The sequence below is a fragment of the Notechis scutatus genome, chromosome 5 (assembly GCF_049901735.1).
Source record: "Notechis scutatus isolate UNSWTSFEM ecotype Mainland chromosome 5, rNotScu1.2, whole genome shotgun sequence".
NCBI classification, from domain to species: domain Eukaryota; kingdom Metazoa; phylum Chordata; class Lepidosauria; order Squamata; family Elapidae; genus Notechis; species Notechis scutatus.
In genome coordinates this window covers 7084187-7106245 of record NC_142013.1, presented here as the reverse complement: position 1 = coordinate 7106245, position 22059 = coordinate 7084187, and the positions used below count along the sequence as shown (strand labels likewise).

The 22059-nt window shown below is 42.9% G+C and overlaps 1 protein-coding gene across 5 annotated transcripts in view; it reads left to right on the top strand.

Annotated features, from left to right (window-relative positions):
* Positions 1–22059, top strand: part of RAB30 (RAB30, member RAS oncogene family) — a 35655-nt gene that overhangs the window by 10565 nt on the left and 3031 nt on the right. For 2 of the 5 annotated variants that reach the window (XM_087966089.1, XM_026680503.2), the window contains exons 2-4: positions 12429–12529; positions 16374–16457; positions 19931–20114. In XM_087966089.1, coding sequence (XP_087822215.1) covers positions 12437–12529; positions 16374–16457; positions 19931–20114 — 361 coding nt within the window. In that variant the 5' untranslated portion in view covers positions 12429–12436. Of the gene's footprint in view, positions 1–10094; positions 10117–12257; positions 12530–16373; positions 16458–19930; positions 20115–22059 lie in introns of those variants that run through there. The other 3 variants (XM_087966088.1, XM_087966090.1, XM_087966087.1) reach the window with 3 other exon arrangements.

Here is a 22059-nt window from a genome sequence, read left to right as displayed (position 1 = left end):
CTATCTGTCTTGTCTTGTCCTCTTTCTCTCTCTCTCTCTCCCCCTCCCTCCCTCTCTTTTTTTTAAATAAAGTTTTATTTGGGTTTTCACAGATACAAAATACAAGTAAAACATCTTTTTTGAAAATAGCATGGTCCCGGGTTGAACTTCTTTATACAGACACAAAACTCAATTTCATGCTCCTTTTTGTATTCTATTCCATATCTTACACTATTTTACATTTTCTATATAGTTTTTCCCCTCTTTTAATTTTCTCTATTTTATTTTCATCATCTCATCTCAATTCAAATAATTATATTTATACTTTTGTCTGTTCTGTTTCAATTTCATATTATCTTTTCTCATTAAACAAATTTTCTCCTGTAGTTACTAATTGGAGTATGACACCTTTATATCTTTTAATTACATCCATTCAACTCTTATTTAAACTTCAATATATACCTTAAGTTTATGACCTTCAATATAATACATAATACATAACTTCCAATCGAATTCTGCTTGGTACATTCTTATAATACACACTATATTCTTTTAAAAAAAAAGATTGTAAATATATGTAATTATAAACCCTCATTCCATTCCAGTTCAGTTCTATCATTAATAATCATTAAAATCTTAACATCTTTAACACTTCTGTTCAATCATACTTCCTTAAAAACACATATAATCTCCATAATTAATTTTTCCCTTGTTTCTCTTCACATATGTTTTATAAATCATTAAAGATACCTTTTGTTACATTTATTTATTGACAAGCATTCCACTGAATTTACGATAGCTATTTTATCAGACATTTTAATCATACATTGTTTCATATTTTCTAAAATTATTTCTGCTTCTAATATAACCATACTATCTTATGTACCTTTGCAGAATCCCTTTTTCCATTAAGTTTTCACCCATTATCTCTAAATAGGCCCTGCTTCTCTATATTTTGCTTCTGTCCTTTATAACTTCTTTTCCTTTCTTTCTTCCCTCTCATCTTCTCCCTCCCCTTTTTACCCCCTTGTCTCTCTACTTCTAATTCTCTCTTCTGCATTTCCCTCTTCTGTTGCTTTCTGATTTTATACTTATTTTTCACTCTATTTTTGGGGGGGAGTTGTTTTTCCCAATCTTAAACTTTCCATTCTCTTTCCCCCCTTTCCTTTTTTCCCCCCACCTAAGATTACTTGTGCATTAAAGATGGCTTCTTCTTTGTCGCAATCTTCTTGTTCTGCAGGCATTTCTTGTTGTTTCTCTTAATTCCAAATCTCCATTTCTAAAAACTGAAATACGAAGCCAAAAGAACCTCTCCCTTCTTGTGCATCTTCTTTGTACTTTTTAAGTTTCATTTTCAGTTCTTCTAAAAGTGGAGCCATTTTAAACAGTTTTAAACAACCACCCGAATGATTTTAGTCATTCAAAACAATAACCAAGAATCCAGAAATCATCAAGTAATCCAGATAGTCCTGAGTTATATCTTCTTATTTCTTTTTCGACTTTCTCTTCCTGGGTTTTTGTTGCGATATTTCAGTTAGAATGTATCTTTTGGAAGTCTTGTTGAGATTTTGCTGTAAGTTCTTTTTTAATTCCAGGCAGTCTCCTCCCTTCCAGATCCTGCCCTTTAATTCTTTTTCTCTCCTTTCCTGTTTTCAAAAGCTTTTAATTATCCAGAAATCTTTATTATCCCTTTGACTTTTTATTTTCAGCATTAAATGCCTATTGATGTCAAAGTGGATTTTTTTCCAATTTCTTGCTTAAGTCTCTTAGCTGTCAGTATAGGAAAAGGAGAAAACCAAATCTTTTCCCTTTTCTCTCTCCTTCGCAGCTTAAAAATCTTTTTAGGGAACAATGTTATTTTTTTTTTAATAGTTTCAATTCCAGGGTGCCTTATTTGTTGCTTTTGCTGTTTGACCCGGTCAACCAAAACTTTTTCTTCTTATCTTCCTCCTGCACATTCTTTTCCAGTTGAGTTCTTCTTTGTGGTGGCCATTTCTGACCACTGCTGCAACCGCCTTGGAAAGGGAGTAATGGCCGGCTGGGGAGGAGAGATGCGGCTCTCCTCAACCCTGCTGGCAGTCTCCCCCCTCTTCACCACCTCTACGGGGTGGCTTAGCCCCGAAACCAGCCGGCTCGGGGCGCTCCAGCAGCGAGCACGGATCGAAGCCTCACAGATACGAGGTTTCGGTCTGTCACTGAAGAAGCTCAAACCGGAAGTCTCCCTCCCTCCCTCCCTTTGTTCCATCAAATGAAGGTTTTCAAGAAGAGACTGGACAGACACTTGTCTGAAACAATATAGGATCTCCTGCTTGAGCGGGGGGTGTTGGTCTAGAACAGGGGTCCCCAACCACCGGTCCGCGGACCGGTACCGGTCCGTGGAACAAGTCCTACCGGGCCGCTGGCTTGCTGGGCGCCGCCATCTTGTTTTGATGAAAAAGTGCTTCCAGTGAGCTTTTCCGGTAGAAAGCTCACCGGAAGCACTTTTTCATCAAAACAAGATGGCGGCGCCCAGCTGATGTCGGTACCGGGCCGCGCCATAAAAAAGGTTGGGGATACCGGGCCGCGGCGTAAAAAAGGTTGGGGATCACTGGTCTAGAAGACCTCCAAGGTCCTTTCCAGCTCTATTCTAGTTAATCTCTCCCCTCGTTTCTTTCTCAGCCCTTCCTCCCCCTTATCTCTGTGACCTTGAGTATGCTTCAACCAAGCAAATCTCTGCCTTTCCTATATATGTTTTCTTTCACTGGGCTTTTTCACTAGGTGTTGGACTGCCTTTTAGAGACAAAACAAAACAGGGCTCCTTATCGTACTTGGAGTTCCCTTGTCAAACTTTGACCTGTTTTCCGTTGCAGCAAAACCACAAAGGTTTCCTAGCTGGCTGAGATTTTTTTTTTCCTCACTCCGCAAAGCCAACAGAAGGACCTGATTTCAAGATTGCTGTGTCCTGTGAAATCTCACTGTATATATTTTAGTCGGTAAATAACAATTGATTCCATGCCATGCCTGCTCCTTATTTAGGAGAGCCAGGAAATGAAAGAGCTGTCTTGCCATTCAGGAAGCTCAAACTCTACTTCTACAAACTTGGCAACTTTCAAACTTGTAGTTTTCCACTCCCAGCATGGCTGGCTGTGGAATTCTGGGAGTTGAAGTCCACAGAAGTCCATAAAGTGGGGGCCATAGTTCTTCACCCATGCTCTGCACTCTCTGCCGTTGGGCTTGAGTACAGTTGGAAGCAGCCAAGAAAGAAAAATCTCCCTATTTTCGCTGTTGGAAGACATACCCATCTGGGTTCAGATCCAAGTGGGGAGAAAAGACACCGGAAACATGGAGGCTGATTGGAAAGATGGTTTAATGGAGCAGAACCAGGGGTGGAATTCAAAAATCCCAACAACCAGTTCTCTGCCCGATCGTTGGGTGGGCGTGGCCTATCGGAACTTCCGGGAGGACCATTATTCACCTTCCCCAGAGTCCGGAGGCTTCCCTCAGGCCTCTGGGAGGGTGAAAATGGCCTCCCCCAGGGTTCGGAGGCCCTCCGGAAGCCGGAAACAAGCCCATTTCCGGACTTCCAGAACTTCAGGGAGGGCTGTTTTTCCCCCTCCCAGAGCCTCCGCGCAGACCCTCCACTTACCTGCATCCAAAACGGGCCGCATGGAGACTCCTGGAAGGGGTGGGGTGGGTAGGGCCAGATGGTCGATTCAACTACCAGTTCGGTGAACCAGATGTAGATTTAACATCCGGTTCACCCGAACCGGCTGAATCCCACCCCTGAGCAGAACACATCAAGCACATGTTTCTCTGGTGCAGTTGAGCACACGGAGTGGAGAGAGCGATGTATTTATACCCTCTCTTGGGCCTTGAGCTTCCTGTTCTTGTGCGAGAAATGTATTCTGTTGGTTGTTGTCAGACTCCCATATGGAATCATGTTTGTCTGAGTCAAGTTTGGTTGAACCTTGGGCTGATGTAATATCTCCAGGTGCCATGTGGTGAGCTCTGCTGCTAAATGGGTAGAGGGCTATTATGCTCTGAGGGTGAAGGTCTTTTGTGTAGATAGACTGGCACCAAAATATCTGCTGGAGGCAGGGAGCTGATGCTGAGTTTCCGTTTCCTTTAAGATTCTTATTTCTCTTTTAGGGGAAATAGTCTGCCTTTTGAATATTTCCTAGAATATCTCATTCTTCTACAAGAGGGGTGACTGCTAACTTTCTACACCGCTTTTTCCCTCTCCAGCACTTTTCCTGGAGATCCAGATTCCATGTTCTCATCCTAGTCCCAAAGATTGCTGGCTAATTTATGCAGCCTTGTAGATTTTTTTGCAGCGTATGGAAATCTCCAGTTGTAAATTGCTGCACCATTTAGTTCTTTGAATAGCTCCATAAGGTTGGAGCCATTTGAAGAAAGGGGGAGGGGGAGACAGTGGCCAAATCATCTGGATTCCAGATGCATAAACACACACACACACACACACACACACACACACACACACAGAGAGTATGTCTCTCCTTCCCCCTTTCAGGGTGCAATCTGTTCCATTTTGACCCTGGGAAATGCCCAATTGGCTCAGGAGAGGCAGTGCTGTTATCTAGACAAAACTCTTTAATTTTGTGGGTTGTTTTTTTTTGTTTAAATTAGACTCTGGCGTTTCAGTTTAGCTGCTGCAGAAAGTGTCACGTGGCACAACTTTGTGGAATGCATCTTCTGAGGATGCCGGTTGGCTGCCCCTTGGAGCTGGGCGCAGTGTTGACAAGAGCTGAACAGCCAAGTTTGCAACACGCACACACACAAACACACACAATACTCAGTTATTAAGCAGAGAAAAAGGTAGGAGAAAACCTAAGTAACAAGGAGCCACCAAATGCCAACAGATGCCTCAAGATACCAAAACCTAATAGCACTATTGCCATTAGACTTATATACTGCTTCACAGTGTTTTTCATCCCTCTCTAAGTGGTTTACAAAGTCAGAATATTGCCCCCAATAATCTGGGTCCTCATTTTACTGACCTCAGAAGGATGGAAGGCTGAGTCAACCTTGAGCTGGTCAGAACTGCTGGCAGTTGGCAGAATTTATCTGCAATTCTACATTCTAATTAGTGCACCACCATGGCTCCCTCCCTCCCTCCCTTCTTCCTTTCTCCCTTTGCAATAGCACTTAGACATACATACCACTTTATAGTGCTTTATAGCCCTCTCAAAGCAGTTTACAGAGTCAGCCTCTTGCCCCCAACAATCTGGGTCCTCATTTTACCCACCTCGGAAGGATGGAAAGCTGAATCAACCTTGATACGGTCAGGATCGAACTCCTGTCAATTGGCAGAGTTTGTCTGCAATTATGCATTCTAACTAGTGCGCTACCATGGTTCCCTCCCCCCCTTTTCCTTTCCCTCCCTCCCTCCCTTTCCTTCCACTACTCATGTACCACTTCCCAGTGCTTTACAGCCCTCTGTAAGCGGTATACAGGGTCAGCCTATTGTCCCACAACAATCTGGGTCCTCGTTTTACCGACCTCGGGAGGACGGAAGGCTGAATCAACCTTGAGCTGGTCAGGATCGAACTGCTGTCAGTGGGGCAGAGTTTGCCTGCAAGACTGCATTCTAAACACGGCGCCCGCACAGCGGCAAATCACACGATGGGAGATGGCACGACGGTGGCCAGAAAGTCAGTAACACGGGGCAAAACTCAACTGAACGAAGGTTTCAACTGGAAATAACCGAAATTTGGGACTCACTTTTGGTTGTAAGTCAAGGACTTCCTCTATTTCCCATGTGCTAAAACTATGGTGCGTTTAATAGAATTCTGTGGAGAACAAGAAGTGGGGTGGGGGGGAAATACTTTTTTGTGCTTAAGGAGGTGTGTTTGCCTGTTGCCAGGTTGCAGAAGCAAGCAAATGGTACTTTGCATCTTGATGAAAGGACCTGATTCAACTTTTCTTTTCTTTCTTTCTTTTTTTTTTTTTTTGAAGCCAAGGACATAACGGGACTGGGGGCATTGAGCACGTGGGGCTCCCAGCTTCTCATTTCGTGGTGCTCCAGTTTCTGCTTTTGAGCTTATTCCAGCTTTTCAAGGCTCTCAATGAGGACAAAACTCAATGTGACTCTGTGGAGGAAAAGTTTGGATTGAAGCTAACAATGAGTACAGTGTGAATAATCCTGATAGGTAGTCCTCGACATGGCCATAGTGCTTAAAACTTATAATACTGCTTCACGGTGCTTTACAGCCCTCTCTAAGCGGTTTTATAGGGTCAGCCTGTTTCCCCCCCAAAAATCTGGGTTTTTATTTTAACCACCTCGGAAGGAAGGATGGAAGGCTGAATCAACTTTCAGTCGGTCAGGATTGAACTGCTGGCAGTGGGCAGAGTTAGCCTGCAATACTGCATTCTAATGACTGCCATCATGGCTCACTCCTTCCTTCCTTCCTTCCTTCCTTCCTTCCTTCCTTCCTTCCTTCCTTCCTTCCTTCCTTCCTTCCTTCCTTCCTTCCTTCCTTCCTTCCTTCCGTGTTTCTTCCTTCCTTCCTTCCTTGTGTTTCCTTCCTTCCTTCCTTCCTTCCTTCCTTCCTTCCTTCCTTCCTTCCTTCCTTCCTTCTTTCCTTCCTTCCTTCCTTCCTTCCTTCCTATTTTCTTTCTTCCTTCCTTCCTTCCTTCCTTCCTTCCTTCCTTCCTTCCTTCCTTCCTTCCTTCCTTCCTTCCTATTTTCTTCCTTCCGTTTTCTTCCTCCCTCCCTCCCTTCCTTCCTTTGAAATAACACCTAGACTTATATAGTGCTTTACAGCCCTCTCTAAGCAGTTTTACAGAATCAGCCTAATGCCCCGAACAATCTGGGTCTTCATTCAGAAGGATGGAAAATTGAGTCAACCTTGAGAAGGTCAGGATCAAACTCCTGGCATTGGGCAGTTAGCTTGCAATGCTGCATTCTAACCACTGCGCCATCACAGCTCTTTCCTTCCTTCTCTCCTTCCTTCTTTCCTTCTTTCCTTCCTTCCTTCCCAATAGATTCTATACCTCTTCGCTATGGTTTCCAGCCTTCTCTAAGCGTTTTACAGAGTCAGCCTATCGCCCCCAACAATCTGTGCCCTCATTTTACCGACCTTGGAAGGATGGAAGGCTGAATCAATCTTGTCCTATGATCATAATAACCCAAATTTCTGTTGCTGTGAGTTTTGCCCCAATTATGTGTACAGGTAGTTCTCGACTTAACGACCATAATTGAGCGCCAAATTTTTCTCACCAAGTGAAAGAGTTGTTATCTAATCCATCTGTCTGTCTGTCTGTCTGTCTGTCTGTCTGTCAATCTATCACAGCAAATGGAGCCAAGGATTGTTTTCTACCTGGAGGTTTAAGTTTGTGGCTGGTCTGACAGAAAAAAAATAAGTGTTAGAAAAGAAGTGAAGGAAAAAGAAAATTCCTTGGAAGGGAATGTGATGAAATGATGCCTTTTGCTTGAAAGGACTGGCAGAGATGAGAGAAGGCAGGAAGGATAATGAGACGAGGGAAGGAAGAAAGGAAGGATAATGAGATAAGGGAAGGGAAAGGAAAGGAAAATGTATGGGGCTGAGGGGAGGAAGGATAATGAGATAAGGGACAAGAAAGAAAAGGAAAAGGAAATGTATGGGAGAAAGGGAGGGAAGGAAAAGAAGGAAATAAAGAAAGAAATGGGAGATGGTCAGCTGCAACCCACAAACAATTTCTCCCTGTGCTAAACACCTGGTTTACCCTAAGCACAGCACTGTGCCCCATTGCAAACAAGACTTCCGTTTCATTTTCTCCACACAATTCTTGTAAAGGTAAGATGCCAGCCTTCTGTTGCTCCAACCTCTCTCTTTTCTCTCTCTCTCTCTCAAAAAAAAAGCTAGAATAATGCACGCTAACTCAAAATCAAAACCAGCCGCTCAGTTTGCAAGCCAGAAAGCAATAGTCCACAGTGGTAATTCTGGGAGTGGAAGCCCCCATGTTTTCAAGCTGCCAAAGTTGAGAAAAGCACTGGCCTTAGGCCACTTCCTGAGGAATTGAATCCTCCTCTGAACTAGTAAAGAAATGGTTTTGAGTACGGCTGTACACGAATCCTGCTGAGACTGGAAGAATTCGGGATTGAATTCTCTGTCTGGGCGATGCTGAAGAAATTTGTAGGGTGAGGTCATGATTGATGTCCCTCTATCAGCTGATGAGGCTAAATAGCTTTTCTTCTGACAAGTAGTTGGAGATTAATACTAAAAGGAATGCATTACTGATAGCAAAGTATTAGCACGCCTCTAATGCAGAATTTGGAATGGGATAGGATAGGACAGGAGCAGAATAGAATAGGGTAGGATGGAATGCAGTGGTGGGAGTCAAACTTTTTTACTACAGGTATGGTGGGCGTGGCTTGGTGGGCGTGGCTTGGGCGTGGCTTGGTGGGCATGGCAGGGGAAGGATACTGCAAAATCTCTATTCCCTCCCACTCCTGGGGAAGGATAACGCAAAATCTCCATTCCCACCCCACTCCTGCGGGAAGGTTGTTGCAAAGTCCCATTCCCTCCCCACTCCACTAACCTGCTTTCCAGCTCCGTTCTCCTGTGCAGGGCATGACCAAAGAAGACCCAGCCAATCAGCTGGGACTCGGGTAGGTGGAGTATAGATGGGGGCGGGGCCAGTCAGAGGTGGCATTTTCCGCATTTCTCTGAACTACTCAAAATTTCCGCTACTGGTTCTCCAGAACTAGTTAGAATCATCTGAAGACCACCTCTGATTAAATGGAACGGGATGGAATAGGGATGGGATGGGATGGGATAGGAGTAGAATAGGAGTAGAGTAGAGTAAAAGAGTAGAATAGATTTATTTATGTATTTAGCGTATGGCAAATACATGGACTTACAATGGTTCGAACGTTAAATGTCCAGTCCACCCAGCCATTCAAGAACAGACATTGGGCCGGTGTAAGCTCTTGATGGACATTGGGACACAATGGGATGGATATTTTGTCAAGGAACACCACAGTCACACTGAGGGGAAGAGACAAGACCCCACTTACACAAGGAGTCCTGGCAGACACCATGTTGGGTACAGATCCTGTTCAGAGTTGACCAATGCTGGCGAGGAAGGTCAAAACTTTTTGTGTAAGGTCAACTACGTAACTGCCTGTAGAATGGAATGGAATATGGAATATGGAATATGGAAATAGGTATAGAGTGGACTGGACTGGACTGGAATAGAATGGAATGGAATATGGAATATAGAAATAGGTATAGAGTGGAGTGGAGTGGAGTGGACTGGAATAGAATAGAATAGAATAGAAATAGAAATAGAAATAGAAATAGAAATAGAAATAATAGAAATAGAAATAGAAATAGGTATAGAGTGGACTGGACTGGACTGGAATAGAATGGAATGGAATGGAATATGGAATATAGAAATAGGTATAGAGTGGAGTGGAGTGGAGTGGAGTGGAATAGAATAGAATAGAATAGAATAGAATAGAATAGAATAGAATAGAATAGAATAGAATAGAATAGAAATAGAATAGAAATAGAAATAGAAATAGAAATAGAAATAATAGAAATAGAAATAGGTATAGAGTGGACTGGACTGGACTGGAATATAAAAATAGGTATAGAGTGGAATGGAATGGAATGGACTGGATGGGATGAGATGGGATAGGAGTAGAGTAGGAGTAGAGTAGAGTAGGAGTAGGATAGAATAGGGTAGGATGGAATGGAATGGAATAGAATAGGAATGGGATTGGATAGGATAGGAGTAGAATAGGAGTAGAGTAGACTACTGGATTAGATGACTAGAGTAGAGTAGACTAGAATAGGGTAGTATGGCATAGGAATAGAATAGAATAGAATAGGAATAGAATAAAGTAGGATTAACAGAATTGGAAGGGACCTTGGAGGTCTTCTAGTCCAACCCCCTGCTCAGGCAGGAAACCCTACCATTTCAGACAAATTTAGATAAATAGTAAGACAAATGAACGTGTGTGTGTGTGTGTGTTTGTATAAATCCTCGACTTACAATCATTTAGTGACCAAGGTTACAGTGGCACTGAAGAAAAAGTGACTTATGACCATTTTTATTGGAGGGACTTCAATTCTCCTAGCCGAGTTGGTGCATGTTGACTGTATCTTGTTGTGGCATTCCTGCTGGATCTGCAGCAACCAGATAATCTGGGTAAATATTTACAATGTGGAGAGGACATTTCAGGCCTCATCTCTCTGCTCTCTTCTAGTACGTGTCTGGCTTTCTCTCCCACCTTCGGTTTCCCATAGATTAGCAACCAGCCATCTGAATTGTTTTCCTTCCTAATTTTTTTTTTCCACACACCCTCCCAGCATGGATTTTTTCCCCTCCTCTGCAACGCCTCGGCAAGTCCTTATCGGCAGAGAGAGAGGACAGGCTAGTAAAAGAAGGTCAGAGTCACAAACATCTGCAAAATTTCAGCTTCTTGATGTTGAGATGTTGAGGCTTCCAGGATGTCTAAGCCATAATTTTTTTTTCTCTCCACTTCCTTGTCTTCTCGATGTGCAGAACAGCTGGCTGGGAGGTGATTGGGATTTATGAGTGTTGGAAATCTTTGGTGGGGTCTCCCAACACATTTTTTGGGAGAGAGAGCAGTGCCGATGCTGGTGTTTGTTATCAGGAAAAGCCATAAGGAGGAGTGGAGAGAGGGGTCTTCTTGGATTCAAACCGCCAGTGAATTTCTTGAAGACGTTTGCAGTGGACTTTTCCTAGGATATTTTTCTTGACCGGCTGGTTTAACCTACAGCTATGTCCACTGCTAAACTCTCTTCCAAGCAGGGGTGGGATTCTACCGGTTTTGGCCACCTTTGTTAGAGAACCGGTTGCTCTGAAGAACAGCAAACAGAGAGCATACGTAGAACCGGTTCTATGTCTGCTGCTCTTTTGGCCCACCCGCCTGCCCGGGCTCTTACCTAACTTTTATTTCCTGCTTTTTCAACCGCAGCTGCTTTGCGCGACACAGCTGCGGTTGAAAAAGCAGGGGGAAAAAGTGCCTTTTCAACCGCGGTGCACCCGTGTGCAGCTCTGCTCAGCTGTCCAGGCGGCTAGCGGACGACGATATACATGTGCGCGCAAAACGTAAAATCACCAAACCAGTAGTTACACCGGTCGGATCCCGCCCCTGCTTCCAAGTACTAGCTTAGTCTGATCCCAGTTTACTTAGGCTAGAGCAGTGGTCACCAACCAGTGGGCCGGGGACCACTGGTGGTCCGCGAGAAAATTTTGATGGTCCGCAGAGAAATGTCACCGCCAAAGCACCCCCCCTCCCAATTAATCCAAGCTGCACGGGAACACAAGGCTGCGCCGCCCACATGGCCTGTGGGAACACAAGGCTTGCGTCACTTGCATTGTTAATAACATGAGGTAGTAAGAGGTGGGGGGAAAGGGAGGGGGGGGACTTGCCCCAATCACCCCACGTGCCTGGCCTGGCCACCGGGCTGCTTCTTTCTGCTTCTTTCTTCTTCTGCTTTTGGCTGAACACAAGGAAAGCAGCAAAAGTCTTTCTTTCTCTCCTCCAAACTCCACCAGAAATTAGTCTTTGGGACCCTGCAAGGCCTCCTGCTCCAAGAGGCTGCGCCATTCTGGCGGAGTTTGGGGGAGAGAAAGAAAGATTTCTGCTGCTTTCCTTGCATGAAACCAAAAGTCTCTCTCTCTCTCTCTCTCTCCTCCTGAGAACGGAGCTGGAGACGGAATCCTGCGATCCCAAATAAAGAATGATCAATTGGTAGGAAAAACAGGGTGGGGAATTTTCCTGCAGACTTTTGGGGGCATTTTCCCAGGGTCTCTGGTCCATGGGATTTAAAATTATGAGTTTGATGGTCCCTGAGGACCAAAAGTTTGGTGACCCCTGGGCTAGAGGATGCCATTTAGCTGGGGCTATCAAAGAGATAAATTATTGGCGCTCCCTGATCTTGGTTGTTTCCTTGCTGACATTTCATTACCCAAATTAGGTAACACCATCAGCATAGTACACCACTAGTACTGATGATGCCACCTAGTTTGGAAATGAAAAGTCTGCAAGAAAACAACCAAGCTCAGAACTTTTGATTACAGGACCAGGGATGATGCTGTGAAGGTCATAAGTGTGAGGATGTAACAACTGTGGCCAAAAAATAAAAAATAAAAGGTCAAAAAATCAGGTGCAGCTCACTTAACCCCCTCCTTTGCTTAGCATTGGAAATTCTGGTTCCAATTGTAGTCATAAGTTGAGGACTGGCAGTTCTGTTCTTGCATACTTTTCAGTAAATATTGTAGTGTTGGAAGAAAGTTGAGGGACCTTTGTCCTGCAGAGTTGAAGGAGCAAAGTCTGTTAGTCATCGCAAAAGTCACTGGATCTGCCACCTAATCGCTTTGCTTTTAATCCTGTAAACGTGTTCTAGATTCCCCGGCGCTTTCTGTTAGCAGGCGAAACATCTCTCTCCTCCTGGATCGATTTCAGTTCTCCTTTTTCTTTTTCCTTGCAGCTTGGTAAATGAGTATGGAAGATTATGACTTTCTCTTCAAAATAGTTTTAATCGGGAACGCTGGTGTGGGGAAGACCTGCTTGGTACGACGATTCACACAGGTAAGAAGGTACCAAATGGATCGGAGCCTCGTGGATATTCCTGCATGACGGGGAGAAAAGGCTGGATATGATATGAACCCCCCCTCCCAATTCTCTTTAGAGCTCAGTACATGATTTGAACCATTTGCTTTTGATGTGAGGTAATTCCTTTTGTTTCATTTCATTCATTCATTCATTTATTTATTTCGTTTATTATTTTAATTGTTTTATTTTATTATTTATTATTTTATTGCTTTATATTATTTCATTTATTACTTTATTTTATTTTATCTATTTTTATTTTATTGTTTTATATTATTTCATTTATTTTATTTATCTTACTTTTATTTTATTGCTTTATATTATTTTATTATTTATTTTATTATTTTATTCATTGTTTTTATTTTGTTTTATATTATTTTATTACTTCATTTACTTTATTTATCTTATTTTATTTTATTATTTTACCTTATTTCATTTATTTTTATTTTATTGCTTTATCTTATTTTATTTATTTTTTATTTTATTTATTTTATATTTTATTCATTATTTTTATTGCCTTGTTTTAAAATTTATTTTATGACTTCATTTATTTTATTTATCTTATTTTATTTTATTTCATTATTTATCTTATTTCATTTATTTTTACTTTATTGTTTTACATTATTGCATTTTATTCTTTATTTCCTGCCTTTATTACCTTTACAAATAACTCAAGGCAGTCAACATATCCCACACAGTTTCCCCCTCTTGTTTTCCTCACAACCACCCTGTGAGGTGGGTGAGGCTGAGAGAGAGAAGAGAGGAGAGGGAGAGGGAGAGAGAGAGAGAGAGAAAGAAAGAGAGAGAGAGAGAAAGAAAGAGAGAGAGAGAGAAGGGAGGGGATGACTGATTTTCCAAGGTCACCCAGCCAGCTTTCATGCCCAAGGGGGGACTAGAACTCCCATTCTCCTGGTTTCTAGATAGAATATACTCATTATTTTAAAAGGCTATGGGTAAAAACTTCCCTGAGACATTGAATTAAAAATGGAGAGATTGTCGGGGCTTCATCAGTGTCAGATGGTAAATCCGGCCCTTTGTACATCATGTTCTGTGAATTGGTCTGTCGTTGGCTTGCAAAACAGCCAAACAGGTCTTAAACGTAATGATAACAAATGATCGGTGTGGACATTTCTTTCTTTTCCGGTTTGTTAAAACTACTGTACAAGGCAGGGTGGATTTGATTTAAATCAAGCCGATGTAAATCATGATGTTTAAATCATGATTTCAACCCCTAGTAAAAAGGCTTGATTTAAATCAACTCGATTTAAATCATAATTGTCAAAAGAGCAGCTGTCATCTCTGCTGTGACATTGGGTGAACACATCAATGCAGGGCACGTTAACTCAGCTGGCAAGAGCTTGGATTCATTGAATGAGTTGAGCAAAAATGTAAATATTGCAGAATATAGATGGAGCCTCATGCGACATAACCAGGGGTGGGCTGCTGGGGGTTTACAGGGGTTCAGGAGAGCCCCTAGCTAAGATTCTGTGCAGTTTGGAGAACCCCCAAATCCCATTCCTGGCTGGCCCCACTCACCCCACCCCTCCAAATGTGGCCCATTTTGGATGCAGGTAAGTGCAGGGCATGTGCAGAGGCTTGGGGAGGGGGGAAAATGGGCCTCCCGGAACTTCAGGAAGACCACTTATTTTAAAAACAAGTCTTATTTTATTGCAATGCTGGGAATTGCTTTCATTCCCAGCCGGTAATTAATCTCAAAATGTCCCTCGAGATAAGCACCCACCTTTCTTTCCTGTGAAGTGCTGCCAATAACAGAAGTATCAAATGAACTAGAAAGAAAACCAACCATAGTACAAAGAGCTGAGAATGAGTCTGAACCGAATGAATGACTTTGCTTCCTGCAAAGGTTTCTCTACCTTTGCCTGTCCTTTATACCTTATGGGAGGGGCAATCACTCTCAGCCTTACTCCCAAGTCGCCCCTTTTGTTTCAGCTGCTCTCGTCTTCTAGCAGCTCTGCGCACACGCACACTGGGAACAGGCTCCCCTTGCTCCTCTGCCTCGCTGCTGCCAGACTCTGAGGGCTCCGGAGGCAGCACCCCACTCCCAGATGGTCCTGGCCCCATCTCTGCATTGGATGCAGGACCCTCGTCCAAGTCCTCTCCAGACTCCCTGACTGGTCCCCTTTCTTCCCCACTGTCCGATTCCATGGCTGTCTGCACAGGCTGCCGTCGAACCACAACAGAACTAATCATATATAGTATCTGGTATAGAATATTGGTTTTCCTGCACAGTTATATTTCTCTACTTATGTTTCCCCTGTCTTTTTAAAAAACCCAGGAAGACTGGCATGGTCCAGGTTTCAAAATTAAATTTATCTTGTGATTTTTGGCATTTTTTTTGCCAGCTTCCGACATTTATTTCCAATTTCCAGCAAAATACATCCCAATTGACTTAGTGGATTCATTTAGTAACCATGGAATTCACTTCATGTCCTTGGCGCTTATATAATGACCGCTGCATTGGCTTAATGGCCGTCACAAAAAAAGATGGCAAAATTGAGCATAGTCACAGGCTGATCCATTTAATGTCCAACGCGACATACAACCTTAACTCACTGTTGTAAGTTGAGGATGACTTATAGCAGCAAGTGACAGCTGCTCTCAACTTGCATTTCTTTTGCTGATTATTTTTGAATCGTGCACCATCCAGAGTCACTATAGAGTCGGGCAGCCTTATCGATTTAGTGAATAAACTTAACAAGTTAAGGTACCAACTGGCTGGTGGTTTTATCTGAGGACATTTTTTTAAATTTAAATTTTGCAACCAATTTTCTCAGGACAGGCTCTGTTTCATGGATCTCATTAAAAACGAAAAAGCTTGACAGTCTGCTTTTCCCATGTCCTCTGCCTACCACATCAAAACGACAATTCACCAGCAAGTAATCGTTTTATTTTTCATGTGCCTCTATATACACCCCAGCATCAATAATGAATGCAGTTGCTCACTCAAATCCATTTGGAGATCGGAGCTGAAATATAGAGTCTCCATTCCCCTCGATGGCTCGTAATGTTGAAAGCGGTCCTTAAAACCCCATATGGAAACAGCGAGGCATTTGTGCAGGGAGAATTAATACTTAAACCAGCTTCACACAGCCTCTTGCAGACAAAATGGGTTTTAGGGCCTTTTAAAATGTTGATAGATCAGGCTCCAGGTATACAATAATTCTGGGAAACTCCGGTGCCAACAGTCTGAAACGAGATGGGGAAAAAAATGCTTTTGATTATGACCTGGCTATTTTGGTGCCAGTTGGTAAATGAGCTGAACATACCAACGTGAGCAGGTTTTAGAACTTCAGTCTGGCTTTTTTCCTCCTTTTTCCTTCTACCCAAGACGATCTACAGGTAGTTCTTGACTTATGACCACAATTGAGCCTCCAAATTGATGTTGCTAAGTGAGATTCCTCCGCCCATTAATGAAGGTCACATTGTCCAATTAGGTACCCAGGTGTTGTTATGGGAAAACCTCCACAACTCTGGCAGACACATGCTGGAACGACCTTGGTTCCCATGAGACAGTTTCTTGTTATCGTCTTCTGGATTACACATTCCAATCCCTCCCTCCCTTTGAAGCCTGACATAGGTTGGTTGGTTGCCTGCCAAGCATCCAAATTTTGATCCTACGACCATGCAGATGTGGCAATGGATGTAAGCGGGAGGACTAGTTGCAAGTCCCATTTTCCGGTGCCGTTGTAACTTCTGACAGTCGCTAAATGAATGGTTATAAGCCTTAAACAATAATGTTGTGCCAAACAATCATCGCCTCTAGTGTTGCCTGAATATATTTTTCTTTTCTTTCTTTGTTTAGGGACTTTTCCCACCAGGTCAAGGAGCTACCATTGGGGTTGACTTTATGATTAAGACAGTGGAGATAAATGGAGAGAAAGTAAAAGTAAGTCCTGGCTTAACTTTCCTGCCTCAGCTTGGAATCTGTTTAATGTTCCAAGAGGGTGTGTTGCAACTGACGACAACTTAAAGGAAACATGATATGCTTCCCATGTGGAACTTAGTCTCCAATTTAATCCCTTCTTTAAAACCTCCAGTGTTGGAGCACCCAGAACTTCTGAAGGCAGGTCCTTCCACTGGTTAATTGTTCTGTCAGTAAATTTCTCCTTAGTTCTAGGTTGCTTCTCTCCTTGATTAGTTTCCATCCATTGCCTCTTGTCCTGCCTTCAGGGGCTTTGGAAAATAGGTTGACCCCTCATCTTTGCGGCAGCCCCTCAAATATTGGAACACTGGAGAGAGACAGGAAGGAAGGAAAAGAGAGAGAGAGAGAGAGGAGAGAAAGGAAGGAAGACAGGGAGGGAGGGAAGGAAATGTGGGAAGATCACTTGCAACAGAGAGGCAAAAAAGAGAGGGAAGGAAGGGAGGGAGGAAGGAAGGAAGGAAATGTGGGATGATTAGTTAACAGAGGCACAGAAAGAAAGAAAAGAAAGGGAAAGAAAGAAAGAAAAAAAGGGAAAGAAAGAAGAAAGAAAGAAAGAAAGAAAGAAAGAAAGAAAGAAAGAAAGAAAGGACAAGGAAGGAAGGAAGGAAGGAAAGAAGGAAATGTGGGATGATCAGTTGCAACAGAAAGGGAAAGAAAGGGAAAGAAAAAGAAAGACAAGGAAGGAAGGAAGGAAGGAAGGAAGGAAATGTGGGATGATCAGTTGCAACAGAAAGGCAAAGAAAGAAAGGGAAAGAAAAAGAAAGACCGGGAAGGAAGGAAGGAAAGAAAGAAAGAAAGAAGGGAGGAAGGAAGGAAATGTGGGATGATCAGTTGCAACAGAAAGGCTAAGAAAGAAAGAAAAGAAAGTAAGTAAGTGATGGAAACTGTTGCTTTATTCTCTTTGCCTTTTCAAGCTGATTATTTTAGGAACTTTGCCATTTTCAAAACCAATCTTCAGAAAAATGTGTGTTTTTCCCTCCCTCCATCGTCTCTCTTTTCTTCGGTCTTGTGTCCTTTAGAATAAAAAGCAAGGGCGAGGGTAGTTTTAGTTCTTCTGGCTCATGTAAGCTGCTGTGGTGATTTCTGGAGCTTAACAGAAGGAGCCATTTCTTTCCATCCCAAAGCATGTCTCTCCCCCCCCCCCTCCATGTCCCAAAGCATCTGGAAGGGACACGTTTTGGATAGGCTTCCTTAAGCAGAAAGACCCATTAACTGCCGACTTCATGATGGCTTCAGCTAGTAGGCTTGGCTCAGCAAGCAGTTTAGCATCTGTGGTTGTTTTCCTCCAGTAGGAATCAAGTTGCTTCTGAGCCTCTTTGCTCGGGCAGAATTGCAAGTTCCCCCCTCTGCCCTTCCTCCACTCCCCTCACTACCTTGTGTTGTTCACAATGCAAGTGACGCAAGCCTTGTATTCCCGCGGGCCATGTTGGTGGCGCAGCCTTGTGTTCCCACACAGCCTGGATTAATTGCTTTGGGGGGTGACATTTCTCTGCGGACCACCAAAATTTTCTCACAGGCCACTAGTGGTCCCTGGCCCACTGGTTGGCGACCACTGTTCTAGTCCAACCCCCCTGCTTAGGCAGGAGTACTGTATTGTGTGTGTGTGTGTTCGCCATTTTGAGTTATTTCTGGGAGTTTAGTCTTAAAGGGGCCATAGTTCCCCCGTGCTAGCTCAGAAATTCTAGGAATTGAAGTCCACACGTCATAAAGGGGCCATTAGTTGTCCACCCCTACATTAAAGGATGAGGATATATTATTAGAATATAGAATAATAGAGTTGGAAAGGACTTTGGAGGTCTTCTAGTCCAACCCCCTGCTTAGGCAGGAAACCCTACACCACTTGAGACAAAGGGTTCTCCAATCTCTTCTTAAAAACTTCCAGTGTTGGAGCATTTACAACTTCTGGAGGCAAGTTGTTCCCATTGATTAATTGTTCTCACAGTCAGGAAATTTCTCCTTAGTTCTAAGTTGCTTCTCTCCTTGATTAGTTTCCACCCTTTGCTTCTTGTCCTGCCTTCAAGTATTTTGGAGACTAGGTTGACTCCCTCTTCTTTGGGGCAGCCCCTGAGATATTGGAAGACTGCTATCATGTGTCCCCTAATCCTTGTTTTCATTAGACTAGACATACCCAATTCCAGCAACCGTTCTTTATATGTTTTAGCCTCCAGGCTCCTAATCCTCTTTGTTGCTCTTCACTCTTTCTGGAGTCTCAACATCTTTTTTGCATCGTGGCGACCAAAACTGGATGCAGCATTCGAAGTGTGGCCTTACCAAGACCTTATAAAGCTTCATTCTAACACGTCACGTGATCTTGATTCTATCCGTTTGTGCAGCCTAGAACTGTGTTGTCTTAGTTTATTGCATACCCAGCTTGGATATCATGTATTGTAATAGTCAGTCTGTCTACCGTTCCATTGATTTAGTCTACAATCCTGTGTAAGTTATAGTTAAGAGGCCATGATAAGACAGACAGGAACGTTCTGTAAAATAGTAAATACTGCAATTTTCATATAGGGGCACTTGATAGGAGGCTAATGGTCAGAGTACAACATTGTTTAAGAAGAAAGGCAATCTTTTGCTTGCTTGGGAAAAAAATATAATTTGCAGCTTGGGGGAAAAAATAGTTTGCACGTACTGTATACACTACTTTAAATGACTGTAACAAAACTTCACTCTTAAGTAGTTGACATTGGCTCTCCTTTATTAACCATATTGGCCCATAGCTCTGGAAACTTTAATCTGGGGATTTGCTGAATTCATTGTATACTTAAACTTTCCTCTTTCCAAAAAAAAAAAAAAATGAAAAACAAGCTATTAAAATTCTGTCCAAGAAAGGGAAAAAAAATCAGCATTAGTGTGGCAATTTTAAAAAAAGAGATTAAAAAAAAGAGAGGCCAGATAAAATGAAGAAGAGTTCATCCAGCCAAAACCTTTGGAGAATAAACTTTAAAGTTGGCATGTTACTTGCTTTGAATGCCAATAGATGTTTTGGATAAGTTTGCTGTGCTTTGTACTCTCTGACCTTGGTTGTTTTCTTGCAGATGTTTCATTACCTGACTGGGTAATCATCAGTGCTAACTCCACTCCCTTCTAGCCCTGATGATGTTACCTAGTTGGGTAATGAAACGTCTGCAAGAAAACAACCAAGCTCAGAGAGCACCAAGGACTTCTCCTTTCAACCCTGAACTACAAATATTCTCCTTGATCAATACCTTTTCGCTTTTTTTGTCTTTTTATACTTTAATTGGAAAAAAAAGTTTTGAAAGAAATAAAGATGGACACTTGATATGGATGGGAACACCTGGAGGATTTGTGGGCTAGGAAGGACATGAGGTCACAGGTTTCACTGGGGTCAATGCTAACATTATTATTATTTTTCCTTTCCCCAACCCTTTGTTTTTCCTCTCTTTTCTTCCCTGTTGTGGGGAACACAAAAGCTGCAGATTTGGGACACAGCGGGACAAGAAAGATTTCGTTCCATTACGCAGAGCTATTATCGCAGTGCCAACGCGTTAATCCTGACCTATGACATCACCTGCGAAGAGTCCTTCCGATGTCTCTCCGAATGGCTACGGGAAATTGAGCAATATGCCAGCAATAAGGTCATCACCGTCTTAGTTGGTAAGAGACATTGGCATGCTTATCCGATACCAGGCATCTGTCAGGTGCAATCGATCAGGAAGCAAGGCTTCAGGTTTATTGCATGCTTAACGCTCTCAACAAGAATCTGAACTTCTTGGGGTCAAAGGGTCAAAGCAAATTAGCGGTAGATAAAAGCCGATGGAATTCAAGGTGGGCTTAGATCTCTTGTGAGCGCAAAGGGACTCCAAATTGATGATGTCCTTGACACCTCCCTCAGGCTCAGCCTGGTCATCTGCTACATCTTGCCAGATTAAAGCAACAACCTGCATAAGCATTAGATATTGTCTGTGAACAGCTAGGGAGGGTCCATCTTCACCCTCTTCTTGCATACCAAATATTCCAAGCTTCCTCTTTACTCTCCGGGAAAGAGCCCCTTCTTCCTTCGACTCTGGACCAGATTTCACCATACTCTGGCAACCCAGATCTCACACACTTATATAGTTGATATTTAGCTCAATAAAAATCCACTTTGCAGATTCTTTGTTCAGTTGTTGGCTTCATGACTTTCTCGACCCTGTCTAATTTCTTCCCCTTCCTGGTTTCTCTTACTCTTTGTGAATCCTTTGTTCAATTGTTGGGTTCCTGACTTTCTCGATCCCATCTAATTTCTTCCCCTTCCTGTTTGGTTTCTCTTACTCTTTGCGGATCCTTTGTTCAGTTGTTGGCTTCATGACTTGCTCGATCCTGTCTAATTTCTTCCCCTTCCTGGTTTCTCTTACTCTTTGCACATCCTTTGTTCAATTGTTGGGTTCCTGATTTTTTCGATCCCATCTAATTTATTCCCCTTCCTGTTTGGTTTCTCTTACTCTTTGCGGATCCTTTGTTCAGTTGTTGGCTTCATGTCTTTCTCGACCCCGTCTAATTTCTTCCCCTTCCTGGTTTCTCTTACTCTTTGCGCATCCTTTGTTCAATTGTTGGGTTCCTGATTTTCTCGATCCCATCTAATTTCTTCCCCTTCCTGTTTGGTTTCTCTTACTCTTTGTGGATCCTTTGTTCAGTTGTTGGCTTCATGACTTTCTCGACCCGTCTAATTTCTTCCCCTTCCTGGTTTCTCTTACTCTTTGCGCATCCTTTGTTCAATTGTTGGGTTCCTGATTTTCTCGATCCCATCTAATTTCTTCCCCTTCCTGTTTGGTTTCTCTTACTCTTTGCGGATCCTTTGTTCAGTTGTTGGCTTCATGACTTTCTCGACCCCGTCTAATTTCTTCCCCTTCCTGGTTTCTCTTACTCTTTGCGCATCCTTTGTTCAATTGTTGGGTTCCTGATTTTCTCGATCCCATCTAATTTCTTCCCCTTCCTGTTTGGTTTCTCTTACTCTTTGCGGATACTTTGTTCAGTTGTTGCGTTCCTGACTTTCTCGATCCCATCTAATTTCTTCCCTTCCTGTTTGGTTTCTCTTACTCTTTGCGGATCCTTTGTTCAATTGTTGGGTTCATGACTTGCTCGATCCTGTCTAATTTCTTCCCCTTCCTGGTTTCTCTTCTCTTACCCTTTGTTCAGTTGTTGGGTTCATGACTTGCTCGACCCTCAGGTTGTGCGATCCCTTGTTCAGTTGTTGGCTTCATGACTTTCTCGATCCTGTCTAATTTCTTCCCCTTCCTGTTTGGTTTCTCTTACACTTTGCGGATCCTTTGTTCAGTTGTTGGGTTCATGACTTGCTCGATCCTGTCTAATTTCTTCCCCTTCCTGGTTTCTCTTACTCTTTGAGGATCCCTTGTTCAGTTGTTGGGTTCATGACTTGCTCGACCCCGTCTAATTTCTTCCCCTTCCTGGTTTCTCTTACTCTTTGCGGATCCCTTGTTCAGTTGTTGGCTTCATGACTTGCTCGATCCTGTCTAATTTCTTCCCCTTCCTGGTTTCTCTTACTCTTTGCGGATCCTTTGTTCAGTTGTTGGGTTCATGACTTGCTCGATCCTGTCTAATT